Source organism: Anoplopoma fimbria, chromosome 21, assembly GCF_027596085.1.
Source record: "Anoplopoma fimbria isolate UVic2021 breed Golden Eagle Sablefish chromosome 21, Afim_UVic_2022, whole genome shotgun sequence".
Lineage (NCBI taxonomy): Eukaryota > Metazoa > Chordata > Actinopteri > Perciformes > Anoplopomatidae > Anoplopoma > Anoplopoma fimbria.
Window position 1 is genome coordinate 18,940,420 of NC_072469.1, and position 15,783 is coordinate 18,956,202.

Genomic DNA, 15,783 nt, shown 5'->3' on the forward strand with positions numbered 1-15,783 from the left:
AGTGCAAAAAAAGTCTTAGTATAGCATGTCGAAAGAAGTGCAAAAAAGTCATAGTATAGCTTGTCCAAATAAGTACATCACCACTGTTGCGCTGCTGGTGTAGTGGTATCATACAAGATTCCCGAGGTGCGCACGTTTTTTGGGTCTGCTGTAGCTCACGAGGTAGAACCTGGTATGTCGAAAAATGAATAGTATAGCATGTCAGGAAAGTGCAAAAAAAGTCATATTATAGCATGTCGAAAAAGTAAGAAAAAGGTTGTAGTATAGTATTTTGAAAAAGTCATGAAAAAGTCATAGTATAGCATGTGTAAAAAGTCATAAAAAAGTCATAGTATAGTATGTCGAAAAAAAGTCATTAAAAAATCAAAATATAGGATGTCGAAAAAGTCATTAAAAATGGTAGTATGGTATGTCTAAAAAAACACTGATAGTATAGTGTGTGGAAAAAAGTGAAATAAAAGTCACAGTATAGTATGTCTAAAAAGTCAAAGGATACAAGAATTCAAAGACTGTTGATGTGTTATGAAACACATAACAAACAAAAAACAAAAACAGTAGTAAATTCCTGTTGTGCATTTCTTTTTATTTGCTTCACAAGGAATGCAAACAGCAACAACCACAACAATTCCAATGACAGATAATATGGCCGACATATTTGCATTAAAAATTCACAATGACAAGAACACTGTCCATCAACTTTGACTGTGTTTGAGCACTAAGCATCATGATGTAAACACAGAGTCAACCTCCACTGGAGTCCTGAGCCCTGTCCTGCTAGTTGCCCGTCAAGTGCAGCTTGATCTGTAATGAAGGGTGGAGCCAGGTCTATGTGAAGATGTGGACTCAACAGACTATGACCTCCCACTGCTTTCATCCAACTTATTTTTCTAGTACTGGGCATCAGACAGACAGCAGTAGGCTGGATAGTGGAGTAGCCTTATGTCCTAGCTGGGTTGGCTTAGCTTCCATCTCTGATCTCCTCCCTCTCCTCTTTGGAGCCGTTGGGTGGCGATGGGTCTGGCAGGTCTGGCTGGTTGGTCAGCCGTGAACGCTGATCATCTCAAAGTCTGCTGCACTTAATCCACACGCTTCCTTTTCAGATGTTGATGAATGTATTCTTACAAATGCCATTAGTGATAAATAAGAAAAAAAAAAAAAAAAATACATTTTTACCGGGCAAAACAAAAAGTTTGGAAAAAAGTACAAAACAAGTTAAATTATTATAATTATAAAATCATGAAATTTTTTTCCAGAAATGTCACAAAATTTTATGTCACAAAATAAATAATTAAGTAAAAACCTAGTATACATATAAATACATATAAAAAAAAAATCTAAAATGATATATGTCAATAATAGAAAATGAAAGCAAGAATGTTAATATATATATATATATTATGTAAATAAAATGTACAAAAAGAAACAGTATTGTTTGTCAAAAAAAAAGTGAAAAAGCCATATAAAGTGAAGGAAAATCATAGTATACTATGTTGAAAAAGAAAAATAGAAATATATAATATGTTGAAAAAGCCCCAAAAATTGTCATTTGACAAAAGTTTTAAAAGTCATAGGAGCCCGAGGAAAAAAGTAAGAAAGTCCCAGTACAGTATGTCAAAAATGTGAGAAAAATTCATACTGTAGTCTGTCCAAAAGAAGTGAAAATGTCATTGTATGGTATGTAGATAAAAAAGTGAAAAAACAAGTAATAGTACAATATGTCGAAAAAAAAGTCACAGTATAGTCTGTTGAAAAAAGTGAAAACAGTCATGTATAGTAGGAGAAAGAGTAAAAAGAGTTCTAATAAAGCGTGCTGAAAAAAGTCGTAGTTTTGTATATATTTAAAAAAAAGTAGAAAACAGTCATAGTATACTGTGTTGAAAAAGTTTTCTTTTAAAAGTCAGAGTAAAGTAAGTTTTACTGAAAAAGTCATAGTATAGTATGTAAAAAGAACAGCATAGTATAGCATATTCACAAAAAAGTAATAAGAAACTCAAGGTATACTATGTCGAAAGAAAATGTCATAGTATAGCTTGTTGAAAAAAAATCAACAAAGGTCAGAGTATAGTATCTCGAATGAAGTCACAAAAAAGTTATAGGTTGAGGTCAAAAATCCTGAAATTACCTCTTAACTTCTATTCCTACCCACTTCTCCTGGACATCGATGGAAGACGCCATGGAGTCAAGGAAAGATGTGAATGAAAATGAATGAGGAGTTAGGAAAAGACAATTGTGAGGCTTAGAGAATCCAACTTAACTTTCATTAAGCTACATAATTATGATGCAACTGCAGATGTCACTGATGTAGGTCTGCCATGGAAAAACTACAACGAAAAGGACTACAATAAGTGCAACTAAAACATGACACCATGAAATCTTTTAACCAATGCAAATAAGCCCCTTCAGTGACAGGCTGCTTCACTAGTGGCGTGTTAAAGAGAGAAACCGGAGGTCCTTCCTTCCTGCTGCCTTCTCACTTAACAATCCACATTGCTTCAGTACAAACTGAAAATTCACTCATGTGTAATATCAATAAAACTGTTCATTATCAATATTTCCTTTGTGGAACATTCATTGATTTAACGGTTTGGTTATATTTTGCTTTTTTAACAGTTTAATAATCTATCAAAGGCCTAGCTTGTTTTGTTTTTTAACTGATGCTTCTTGTTATGAAAATGAGAATTTGTTCATTGACAGTTTACTTTATTTACTGTTCTTTTTATTTTGTATTCTTGTTAAGTTTTGTTACTTATTTGTTATTACTTATTTGAAGTAAATAAATACATTAAAAATGAAACTAAATGGTTATCACTGTCTATTCATCAATATGGACCCCATTTGTTCATGACTGTATGAAAATAATTCAAAACGTCAAAGCATAGTTTGTTGAATAAAGTGGAATAAAAGTCATCGTATAGTATGTATAAAAAAATAAATATAAGTCACAGTATTCTATTTTATAAGAAATAATATAGTATGTCGAAAACAAGTTAGATAAAGTCAGTATGCCAAAAAAGTGTAAAAGTCATAGTATAGTATGTATAGTATGTATCATGTTTAGCATGTCAAAAAAGTGGAAAAAAGTCATTTTTAAGTAAAGAAAATTGAAAGACAGTCACAGAATGGTGTGTCGAAAAAGAGGAATTAAAAAAAGTCATAGAATAATGTCAAAAATCTAAGTATACTATAATTTCAAAGTCATTTAAAGGCATAGTATGTCAAAAAATACTATAAAACAATATGTCTGAAAAACAAATTGTATAGTAAGCCAAAAAAGTCAAAAAAAGTAATTAAAGCGCAGTATGTCCAAAAAGTCGTAAAAAGAAATAATATTAAATGTCAAAAAAGACAAAGTATGTCATAAAAAGTAAAATATGGAGTTGTAAAGTATGTCATAAAGAGTCATAAAAAGGTATATTATGTAAAAATAAGTTGTAGTCTAAGAATGTCAAAACAAGCCTTGGTATAGCAGGTAAAAAACATTACAAAGTCTTCATATAGTATGTCTAAAAATATAAAGTCATACAAAAAAATGGAATAGTTTGTTGAAAAAGTCATAAAATGCTATAGAATAGTAGTCGAAAAAGTCATCAATGTTTTGGTATAGTATGTCAGAAAAGTGATAAAAATTCACAGTATAGTACGTCAGAAAAAAAAGTAATACTATAGTAAGTCATAAGAAAGACATGATATAGTATGCCATTAAAATATCATAATATAGTATGTCATAAAAAGATATAGCATATTTTGCCGCAAAAAATAATCAAAATGTAATAATATAGTTTAAAAATATCACAGTATAATATATCATAAAAAAGTCTTGATAAAGAATGGGATATAATAAAGAATTTGTAAAAAGTATTTTTTTATGAAAATGTCATGTAATATAATAATATAGAACATCTGAAAAAGTAAAAAAAAAAAGTAAAAAAAGGTCATAGTATAGTAAGTTATTTTACAGTACATAAAAAAAATTGTAGTAACATCTGCTGAAAAAAATCATGAAATATATAGTATGTAAAAAAAACAGTCAAAAAAGTTCATAGTAAAGTAGGTGGAACAAAGTCATATTATAGTATGTTGCAAAAAACACTAAAAATGTCATTACATATATTATAGTGAGGTTTGTTACAAAAGATGTCATAGCATAGTATGCCAAAGAAAATATTCCAGTATATTATACAAATTATAATAATTTACTTTAATAGATATGATTTAGTTCGTCAAAATGTCATTGTATGCCATAAATAAAATGTCATATTACAGTATCTACGTCTTTATCAATTTGACAAACAGTATTAAGAAACATGAGTTTCCATACAATCTGTTTAAATCCAAATAATCCAATAATTCAAACGCATTTTCCAGAAGTCATATTTGTGTGAATTTCTAGAAATATCTCACAACTCAGATGCCAAATCAAATCTTACTTAAATGCCACTATTAAATTATTGCCTTAAGATCAGTGACACCAAAACAAAAATCTACGGCCAATTAAGCATTTACTGTAACTCAACTGAAGGGATGACTTTGCAGGCATGTGAGTCTGCAATTGAGCTGAAAACTATTGACCGATTATTTATAACCATATTCAGAAAACTCCTCACTTCCTCAATGTAAAAAAGAGGAGGAAACCCCCTTGTTATTAACCTGACCACAAAGCAAGGTGAAACTATTTTACTGAGTAAGGTCAGTACATGCTGCTAATGTTATATTTTTTTTGTTCTTGGTAATGTGTTATGGGTTGATTTTTTTTATGATTTTTTATTAAAACATACTAACCATAGGTTTTTGCACCACATCCCAATGTTCTTATTTACAAAACAGGCATTTACAAGTTTTCAAATGCAACTACAATCCCAGCGCTGGCCACTGGATTCTCAAACTCTACTGGGGTCTATAGAAGTGCATCTGGACTGCAGTTGTTTAAGAACATTACAAGAATGTTTTACTTTTTCACTTTCCCACCTTAAGTTCCTAAGCCCAGCCTATGGCTACAGTGTACCCCGATGTACAAAAAAAGAGCACATAAACTAAAATGACAACAAGTTTAATCCTGTTAATGGTTGCAGTAAATACAACACACAGGTCACTTTATGAAAATTCCTGTTTCCATTCCACTGCATGAGTTTGACTGGTACAAAAATACAGTGACAAGTGACAATAACTTAAAATAACTCCCTTTTCCTTCTCAACAAGGATATGTTTTAGGCAGCTTCACAGGAAATACTTTTAACATACTAATATAGTTATTAAGTTACCTGCTTTAGCGGATCATAAATCAGACCTCTTGGCAAAGGTATAATATACAGTTAAATATTAGCTGTTCATCAATCATTGATGTAAAAAGAATGATGTTGGATCAGCCACTGAGTGGCAAACAGTGCAGTGCAAACAGTACTGGGAAAAAGTCTTAGACCACGAGTGTTATTCTATTCTATTAATACAAGGACAACAAAACAATTAACAACAATTAAAAACAATTTAGTCAGGTGGTGTGAGACTTTTGCACAGTACTATACACTATATTGAGTCCTAAAACAATATCCTATATTTTATACAAACAAACTCTGGCTCAATAGGCAAATACTAAATAAAATAAAACATCTATAAATAAATCAAATTAAAATGAGTACTTAGTATATGGTTTAACTAGAACATGTGCATGCATTTGCACACACAAGCACGTCTATTTAGGGGAAGTGCATCTTGGGTCTCCACAAAATAAGTCTTTGTGAGGTGAGAATGTGTGTTACCACACTGAGCAACATCAGGAAGATGGTCATCGACATCACTATCACATAATGGCTAATGCTGAAAGAGACAGAGAAATAAATTTAACATGTGTCACAGATACCATTAAAGAGCTAAAAGTAGGCACAAAGAAGGAGGAGAGACAGTGAGTGTATATGACTCAAGTTATTAATTACTAATAAATAAAGACTTACAATCGTGTATTTCAAAGTTAACTTACCTTGTGCCAATGTCCAACCAGCTACCATAGTCCTGCACTAGGAAGAAAAAGTGCTGAGGAGAGGAAGAGGAAGTTAAAATTTGAATATACTGTAATTTACAGGAAAAAAGAACATCCCAGTGCATCTTAAACCAAACATTCAACTTAAATCTTTCACACAGCCTTACCAAAGCCATCAAGTCAGAGATGACCAAGACAATGAGGAACAAACTGGAAAGGAAGAAAAAGAGACAGAACAAAGGAAAGCATTAAAGGCAAGATCTTTCATAAAAAAAACATACACAACAGCTTATATACTTGACTTATAGTATGAACAGCAGATTGACATCCTCTTCACACACAATTAAACACAGAAAAAAACAAACACTTTGAGCTTTTGAGCGGACTCATGGTTTCAGATCTCTGAAAACAGCATAAAGTGTGGAAAGAGGTTACGCTTCATTCTGTGGGCAAGTGTTTGTGAGGCAATCGTATCTGACTCGGAGTTTAGTATCTTATTTTGAAGGCTGCGGCAAAAGTTACCTTCTTGATGAGAGCCGCGTTGCAACTTGGATGGTCTCAAAAGTGCACATTACTATTATGAATGGAATAATAACCTGGAAGAATAAAGGACAAGACATTTAAGATGTAATGAAGAAGTCCAGAGAAATATAACTAATTTAGGTTAAAACATATTTAAGCACATTTTCCAGACATATATTGCTATACATTGTGAATAATGCGCTTATAATACCATAGAAGCAAAGTTTTATGGTACCTTCCACATCATCAGTGCTCCCATGATGAAGGGGTTGAAGACAGTGATGAAACAATAAACAGACGCTGGGTCAAAACTAGAAAAAAGGAGAAAGTGAGCAGAGAAAGTGAGTGCAGATTAACAAACGAATAGACTAATTTATCAGAGCACAAATCTGTTTCGGGGTACAGAGCGACTATGGCACAATGTAAGGAACCTTACATACAGCACACAGGCATGCACTACACAAGAGACTCTGTTGTCTAAACAGTGCACATAACTCAGAAAGTATGAGTCTAATGATTTTAAACAAATCACATATTTCCTTCCTGTAATCAAATGATGCATTGCTGATACTCAAAAAGCACATATCATCAAAACCATGAACCATGCCTACCCCCTATTAGCAAAACTTTCTGGCATGTACCATACACCAATATAGATATGAATAAAAAATGTACATACCTGTTAATGGAAGCTATGTTCCCTGTGCCAAAAAAAGCTGTTATTATAAAAAATACCTGTTGAAAATATTGAGTCAAGGAAAGATGGGCACCTCACACATCAAACAATTTCATCTTAACTTTCTAAAACACTAATGTAATTTGATATTTGGATATTATTGAGACAGAATCACTACTTCCAAATACACTGGTGACTGAAAGGTGTTTTTATGCTTGTCGCAACATGGATACAAAAAAATAAGATCTTCTGATGTCATCTAACTTCAGTTGTCGGATCTTGGTGATGTCAATGTTTGCGGAGAAATCCAGAGTGGAGAGCTGAAAGGAAATACACACACAAAAGCATGCCCATACACATGTGCATACATCCAGTCACACACATTCATAGACACACCCAAACATACGTTAACATCAGTCAGTACTTAGACCTTATGTAAATTATGTAGAGATTTATGCAAGCCTATTTCACAGATTACAGCATGAGTTAGGCTTTCCATGTTTCTTTGATTGAGAAAATGCCATTAAAGTGAGTGAAAAGTAAATAAATGTTACCAGATAAGATCAGTGAAATATGCCTAATCAAGATATAACAGACTGTTACAGTATATGCCAACAGGAAATGCTGTGTTAGTGTGGTGCTGATAAAATGTGACGCTGCTCTTCAAAATCTAAATATGGAAGCACACACTTAATGGTTTTACCTCTTGTCTGCCAGAGACACCCTGAGCAAGCATAGCTTCCTGTTCAATGTTGATCCACACAAACATCAACCAAGATAACACAGGGGGGAACAATGCCTCTGACCTGGGAGGGAGAAAACACACATTAGAATATGTATAATATTGTAGCTTTGCTGTGATTATAAAACTTTACAAAATACATAATTTGACGCATTAGTGCAGCTGCAGGGAGTGTGTGTGGATCTGCTTGTCTTTACCCGGTGCTGAGCAGTAGGTATGTGGCCGTCAGAGAGAGGAATATGCTGAGGAGTCGGTGGAATAGACGTGTTGAGCTCAACAATGGAACGAGCATAGAAGACGCTGAGAAAAGACAAGAGACAGTTGAGATGTGCTGGGTCTTACAGCTTGAAGGGCATGTAATACAACAGGTGACTTTTTTAGTTTTAAAGATATTTTTTTTGTCTTTTTGTCTTTATTGGTGAGTCAGGACAAAAGACAGGAAAGGGGGAGAGGGGACAAGATACAGCTATGCGGCGCGGGGCTAGTCAGGATTAAAATAGTTTGATTTATATCTGATTGCTCAAGAAAAATGAATTAAATATAAATACAAATAAACAGGATAATATTCTCCTCATTAAATTATATGGTGTGAACTCACACACACCTACCTAATGTGGTCCAGCTGATGATCTGATTTAAAAGTGGCAGGCCCTGTTTCTGCTGCAGGCTGGAGTGTGTGAGGGACGGCACATACGCACATACTGCAACATGTAGCATCTGTATGGTTTGACACATTTATTTTTAGAAAATGCAAAGACACAAACACAATCACACACACACACACACACACACACCCCCAACATGTTATGTACTGTAGTTACCTGGGTGACAAACTGCTGTCTATCACTCAGGTGCAGTGTTGTTCTCCGTCGTGATGACCAAAGGTAACAGGCTGAAGTGAAGAGAGTGAGTAGACCTGCACAGGTACTGGGCAAACAAACATCATGTATGAAGTTATTATTACAGTAATGTTCCTGGCAAACAACTTCATTTTGCACATATATGTTCAATAAAGATGCTGCTGTTGATTAGGAGTCAATTTGATTGAGATTATCTCACCCCTCCATTTAACATTTAGTTTGTGAAATGGATGAGTCAGTTTGTCTGTTATGGACACTTCTACTAAGCTTGTGAAAGTAGTTGTAAGTCTAGTAGTTCTATGGCTTTGTCATCTACAAAATGTTCTATACGTACATTGATAAAGGATAATTATTTGTGTTAATTCCAACCACATTGGCCCATCTCTAAATTATTTAAATTAAATGTCACCACTATGTGACGATGTTTAGAATTTAAAAAAAAATGTTTTACTTGTAACTGACTGAGCTTAGTCATGGAACTCATTGTGGTAAACTTTCTGGTAAATGTAAGCAAATAGAGGAAGCACTCACACCAGATGTACATTAGGCTCTCTGCCTACAACAGGCATCAGGGGGAAAGCAGACAAACACAGACAGCCCAGACACCAGCTCAATGAACGGAACTACACCGGAAGAGACACAGTTAGTAAATATAGTTAGATACTGTATGTGATCTAATTCTTTCACAAACTCTATCTGACAATAGACTGATGATAAATAAGTGAAAAATACAAGTTGGATTTCTTGATAAAACACAAATTTTTCCATGTGGTTGCTAAAAAAAAATCAGTCAAGACTTCTCTAAGTAGGAAATGTTACTACTGTGTATACACTTCACTTCTAAGAAGCTGTACATTTGTAAAACTTCACAACACATCCTTTCCTATAACCAGTTCAGGTGTGGAATTATCCAAATACCATGCCTTTTCCTTGTGTTAAGTACTGTGACTGCTGGAGCGGTAATCTAAAGCGTAGTTACCCTGGCTTTGCCAAAAAGTCCCGACAGGAAGGGCCAGAGAGAGAGGACAGCCAGTCCCACAGTAAGCATGGCGCGATGGAAGAAACTCACCACCTGGGGGCAGAAAAGTTAAACTGTCATCCACGTTACAGAGTAACTTCATACTGCACACAATGAGCCCTTTACATTGTGAACAATTTGTTACATGTACTGTATGGGGTGGACAACTCAAGGCTTATAAGTAACACAGCACTAGGGTGCTGTAGCAGAAATATGACTCTGACTGTACACTAGAAGACAAGAAAGACTCCTACCAGTAGCTCGATCCCAAACGACACCAGCACAAAATAGCCAAAACATTTCCACAGTGGCAGAGAGGGAGCTGAGCGAATTAAATCTGTCAGAGTTCCAGACCTAAAATGGATCAGTAATTAGATTATTTGTTCTGTGTCAAAAGGGAGAAAATAAAAAAAATGACTTTCCTTTCATCCATTTACAGGAGAACCATGAATGGATACAAAACCACTTCAAAGGATCTAATTAACACCTCATTGAAGCAGTGCCAGGCATGGACCAACGTGTGTGTGTGTGTGTGTGAGGTAAATTACATCCAATGAAAAGCTGCTATATTTGTTGATTGCTGAGATCTCCATTGATGTATTTTGATATTTGCTGACATCCTGTGTCTATGTGTGGTGTTTGCTCCACCACTCTCAGAGAACAGCATGCATGAACTTAACACATTTGTTTGATTAGACTGTGATGTAAGTGTGCAGATGTGTTCTATGTTTTTCATTCTCTTTAATGTGTGTGTTACTCACTCTTTGAGGACAGAGTACCATAAAGGGACAGGCAGCAGGCAGTAAACATAGTAGGTAATGGGGCTCCTTTGGATAAGCAGGAAGACAGTGATCACCACTGTCACACACATACATAGCCTCACCAAGGCACGGCTGGGACTCTGCACACAAACACAGGAGCAACACCAAGAATGTGATTTCACAAGACATTCAAGTTTAGAAACTTGTCTTGATGGAAGGAATCTTTAGAGGCAAAGAAAGAGGGATTGTAGTATATGCCCTGACCTGTTTAAGGATACTTGGGCGTCTGTTGAGGTTGGCATGAGTCTTCAGTATGACTAGGACTACATATGAGGTCCAGCCTACAAATCCCAGCACCACACTGCATCCCAAGAAGAACCTATCATAGGTGTGGTAGTAGACTAGGCCTTCTAGAGCATGGGATATCAGAGAGCGGCACAAGCGAATCTGACAAGAGACAGATGAGGGGAAAAGATAGGGAGAACTTGAGCAAAATCAAATATGTCATAGAGAAGATTAATCAGCAAGGAATTGGAAGTAACAAAAAAAAAAGAAGAGACTTTGGATGAAAAAGAACACAAAATGTTTGTTCATGTATAGAGCATTTACCATATGGTTACAGAGCCATCAGGCATAATAGTAGTAGTACCTTTCTACCACCACATCAGCTAAGTATTATTCAACCTCAGTAACTACATAGTAAGTGCTAAATGTTGTACATGTGAACACCATGTTACAACACCAGCTTACTGTATTTAAGTTAACTTTAATTCACGTGTGCAACTGTTAATTTACCTACAAGCTGCAGACTGCCCTTTTCCAAATACTTACAGCATCTTCATACTTCTCCAGCTGAATCATTATTTTAGCCTTGTGGATGAATTCTGATTGTTTTGACTCAGTCAGAAGTCTGGAAAACAGTGAGATAAAAAGCAATAAATGAATTTTAATGTGGTCTGACATTTGTTGACCGGATACAGCGTGCTTCATATGACAGAAATAGAGAACCTCAACATTTGAAAACTAGTTAACACACAGTGAAGAACAAAATAACATTATTCATTCACTAATTCACAGCTACTACAAGTCATTAACTCACTAATTATACTTACTGGTATGGGGTGAAGAGAAATGATAAGGTTGTCTCCTTTTTCTGGGTCATTTTTATCTACAAAAATATATATAGATCAGTCACTATATATCTATATTTCCAAATTACTGTATTATAAGATACGTGCAGTAATAGGCTTATCACAATTTAAAACTTAAACATGTACTGTTCAAAGATATCATTTTGAAGTTATTGTTATAAATAATATAATTACTACTGGTGATATCTAGTAATACCAAGATGGTAGTACAATTCCAACGGATAATATTATTAGTATTTTTTTCCCCCATTGATATCTGTATATTTTTTAAGTTACACATTGAAGCTACAAGGGATTGTTTTCTTGGCCTCAGTAACATACTTATGATCAACATGTCAGTAATAGAAGCTGAATGCTTTCATACCTTGTACTGCTCTAGTACTTGAATAGCATTAGTGTACATGCTTTCCGCCTTGAAGTGGTCACTGTTGTTAAGGTAGAGAAGAGGTAACACACCCTGAAGAGACACACACACACACATCAAAGGTGAAGACGAAGATGTGTTGACACATCATTTCAGACACATAACTGATTGTCACAGACACTGGAGTGTAGTTTATCTCTGGACTTACAACTGAGTTAAGAGGAAAGGGGACACCAATGAGAGAAGTCATGAGGGGAGCAATGTCTGCCTGCAGAAAACAATAACAAAAAAAAAAATGACTATCTGTCATTGTGATATATATATGTCCTATCAAAAAGTGTCCACTGCCTTACCTGACTGACGTCAACTCTACGAAGATGCTCCAGTTTCCAATCTGGGAGAAACCGTAGGGCATAAAAACCAGGACAAGAATGTCAAAAAAACATATAGTGTAGACACTTAAAGATGGAACACATTACAGTTTTTATTGCGAATACAAAATTCCACCCTGCCTGAAAATAAAAATAATCATCTTTAGTGGATGTAGGAGAACCTGGTTCCTTCATTTTAGCTAAAAACCTGCAGTATGCGAGTTCAGCACCTTGTAGGAAGCCATCATTGTATGGTTGGGGCTCAGTGACTTTTTGGGCATTCTGAACTCCAGCTCCCCACACCACTAAAGGGGTGAGTGTCTCAGAGGGATGACCTGCACCGTGTGAACCTAGAGAAACATGCACACACATCGATACATGATATTAAAGACTCCAGTGATGACTTGATTGTATTTTCATTGTATACAGTAAAAAAGGCACACACACAGAAACAAGAGGCTTACCCCAGTTTGTCATGCCATGATCAGAAGTGAACACATAGGCCGTTTTTCCATCATGACCAAAGAAGTCTTCTACCATAGACACCAGTTCAGCAACACCAGTGTCTACTAGACCAATATTGTCCAGGTACTCCCTTAACAAAAGGCAAATAAAAGATAAAGATACCACAACTTCAATGAAAGCTACTTTGTTAATTTAATCCTATGTCATGCAGAGTGAAATCAAAACAACAAGAAATCCTGTTAACATGTCTCTTACTTTGACATTGGTCTGTGAGCATGTCCGTTTGTGTCGATGCCCAGCAGATGCAGAAAGAAGACATTCTTATCCTCGAGCAGACTGGCCCTCAGGCTGGAGTTTGACTTTGCTGACTGAAAGAATGACTAGAGCAGAAAGAAACAAAAACATAGTTAGATTTATTCAAGACGGCAATGTGAAAAGCCTCACAACCACAATTTTCCAATGAAGCTTGTTGCAGCCTTGCTACAATCCATTGTAATGACTCAATGTGGCATCACATTTTGCGAAATGAAAATGCATTATGTGTCCACAAATAACATAAGCACCTTGCTGCGTTAGGTGACAATGAAATAAAAGTGGAAATTGAATTTAATCTATCTAAAAACCCTATGACTTATTCAGTAGTTTTTTATCAGATTTATTACAACATGCATCGTTATAGCTAGTAATTCTACTACCATACTTTGAATTGAGTGAACACCCAGGTGTCCAGCCTGGAGGCGTCTGTTGAGGCAAAGTCCTCCTCCTCTGCTGGGTATGTGTGGGTATATACATGGTCTCCACTGGCACCTGGAAAAACCACAGCACAAAATGAGCTTCATTACAAGGAATTTTTAAATGGGTTTTCAAAAATATTAAAAACATTAAGCAGTATTGATGAGGAATAAAATAGATAATTTGCTAAACCTAAATTTCAGGTTTTTGATACAGTCTTAATCTGTGACCTTTTGCTTTTACACCGATTACTTCGGTGTTCCTTATTGTGTGCATATGTGTGAGTTTGTGTACCTTTAGCAAACATTGGCAGAATATCAGGGCTGCCCCAGCACCAGGTGTGTCGGGTCTCATTGAAAACTGAGTCAAACTCTACAGGATTCTCCTTCCTTCACACCACACACACACACACACACACACACACACACACACACACACACACACACACACACACACACACACACACACACACACACACACACACACACACACACACACACACACACACAAAAAAGGGTCAATGAACTTGCAGTCACAAACAGACACTACAGTAGTAGTCACCTATACAGACACTTCTACAAAAACATGAGTGTCAAAAGGTCCAAGTATTTAATCTTTCACATTGCCTTTTTCTGTATCAACATACACACCTACCTTTAGCAACAGCACTAACATCCTCATAGAAGCCAGCAATGAGAGCAACATGACCGGGACGGGACTCGGTGGGCACGCGTGTGTGTGACACACCCCAGGTACCCTTCTCCTCAATCACTCTCCTGTTATGGGAAACACACACAGATGTGCAAATACAAACACCAGTTACTCAGGAGTTAAGAACAAAGAATGAAAAGAAAAGATCAAGAATAACAATTACACACAGAAACAAAAAAACTAATTGCAGATATTTACAGACTATTTACTGTTCTGGACTTATTAATACACAAACAAACACACCACATAAAAGCTCACTGCTTTGTTTTTAGTTGCCGAACCTCATGTATGGGGCTCTGGATGATCCGTTGGGGAGGAGTGTGAAGAGACTGTCTGCTCGGAGACCATCGGCCACCAATAACACCAGCCTGGACGCAGGGGGTGCCAGGGGTGTGGCCTGTGGAGTCATGCCATGGACCAGGGGAGAGGTGAAGTAGATGTCAAAAATAGAGAGGAAGAAGACCACATGGACTATTAGTCCAACCAGGAGGAAGGTGATCATCCTCATTTTCCTCAGTCTGCAGAGCATCCAGGGGGGGGGGAAGAGGGTGGAAAGAAAAGACAGAAATAAAGGACAGAATAAAAATGACTGAGGCGAATGTTGACAAACATTTAAAGTATAGTATGTAGTTCAGGATTAAAAGGTTAGTTTAAATAGAGAAGGAGGTACTAGAAAGGTTCACTGTTACATAGACGGGTTGAACTATAGTTAGTGCCATGTAAAGACTGCTTAATGCCTAGGGTAATCCTTCTGTCACCATCTGCTATTAGCCAATTAACAGAAATTATTACTTTAATAGTTAGTTCATTTCAATAGTAAGTCCCACACTGGGACAGCTGCCATTACAACTTTTATTTATTTTTAACAAGACTGTGACCATGGCCGTGCAAAGAGTATTACCTGTAAGGTATGTCACGTCTGTGGAATCTGCCCACAAAAACGAGGGACGCAGTCTCCTTAATGAAAGAATAGGAGAGCAGAACTATCTAACTAAGTAACTTCAGCCCATTCATCTTTTATCTTCGTATACGTCTAGAGAAACGCGACAGACTGGGGCTTTGTTGTGCGAAACAAGATCAACGTAATCTTTAAATGCGTCCTTTTACAAAACCTACTGTCCTTCTTTCTAAGAAGATTAGTGCAAGAAATGCAGGCAACATGAGCATTCACTTCCTTGTTGTGACTGTGACGTTTTACGTTGTCGTGTTTACGTCACAGCGTCTTCTTCTTCTTCTCTTCAGTTAGGGTTTATACTTTGCAGATGAATTGTGGGTAATGTAGTTAAACATTTTTTTTTTTTCCAGCGAGCTTTATAGGAATATTTTCAAAACGCTTTAAAAAAATTAAGTTGAGTTTTATTATCAAACTATATGTGTTACAGTGCAGTTTCATTGCGAAATGTAGTTATACAGCTTGTGTTTCTTTGATAACACATCAG

The 15,783-nt window shown here is 35.9% G+C and overlaps 1 protein-coding gene across 1 annotated transcript; it reads right to left on the reverse strand.

The window, feature by feature from the left end:
• Window positions 1-4,796: 4,796 nt before the first annotated feature.
• pign (phosphatidylinositol glycan anchor biosynthesis, class N) lies at window positions 4,797-15,513 on the reverse strand. The gene is made up of 29 exons (XM_054622938.1): window positions 15,246-15,513; window positions 14,626-14,862; window positions 14,284-14,409; window positions 13,928-14,022; window positions 13,602-13,708; window positions 13,157-13,281; window positions 12,901-13,031; window positions 12,667-12,786; window positions 12,419-12,459; window positions 12,274-12,333; window positions 12,066-12,158; window positions 11,663-11,718; window positions 11,382-11,460; window positions 10,815-10,997; window positions 10,551-10,690; window positions 10,044-10,143; window positions 9,751-9,843; window positions 9,303-9,394; window positions 8,733-8,838; window positions 8,520-8,628; window positions 8,109-8,211; window positions 7,873-7,975; window positions 7,403-7,489; window positions 7,173-7,228; window positions 6,729-6,804; window positions 6,494-6,567; window positions 6,139-6,181; window positions 5,972-6,024; window positions 4,797-5,811 (listed from the first exon to the last, which is right to left on the reverse strand). The coding sequence occupies exons 2-29, from the start codon at window positions 14,850-14,852 to the stop codon at window positions 5,691-5,693; spliced, it is 2,799 nt and encodes a 932-aa protein (XP_054478913.1). The 5' UTR covers window positions 14,853-14,862; window positions 15,246-15,513; the 3' UTR covers window positions 4,797-5,690.
• Between the last annotated feature and the right edge of the window lie 270 nt (window positions 15,514-15,783).

Bases quoted from the DNA above. Each gene is read 5' to 3' on its own strand.
- pign (XM_054622938.1), bottom strand. From the start codon at position 14,852: ATGAGGATGATCACCTTCCTCCTGGTTGGACTAATAGTCCATGTGGTC. The intron at 12,159-12,273 runs GTAAGTCCAGAG...GTGTCTCTTCAG, and splicing joins CCTTTCCTCTTAACTCAGTT to GGTGTGTTACCTCTTCTCTA. The intron at 10,144-10,550 runs GTGAGTAACACA...GATCCATTTTAG, and splicing joins TGGTACTCTGTCCTCAAAGA to GTCTGGAACTCTGACAGATT.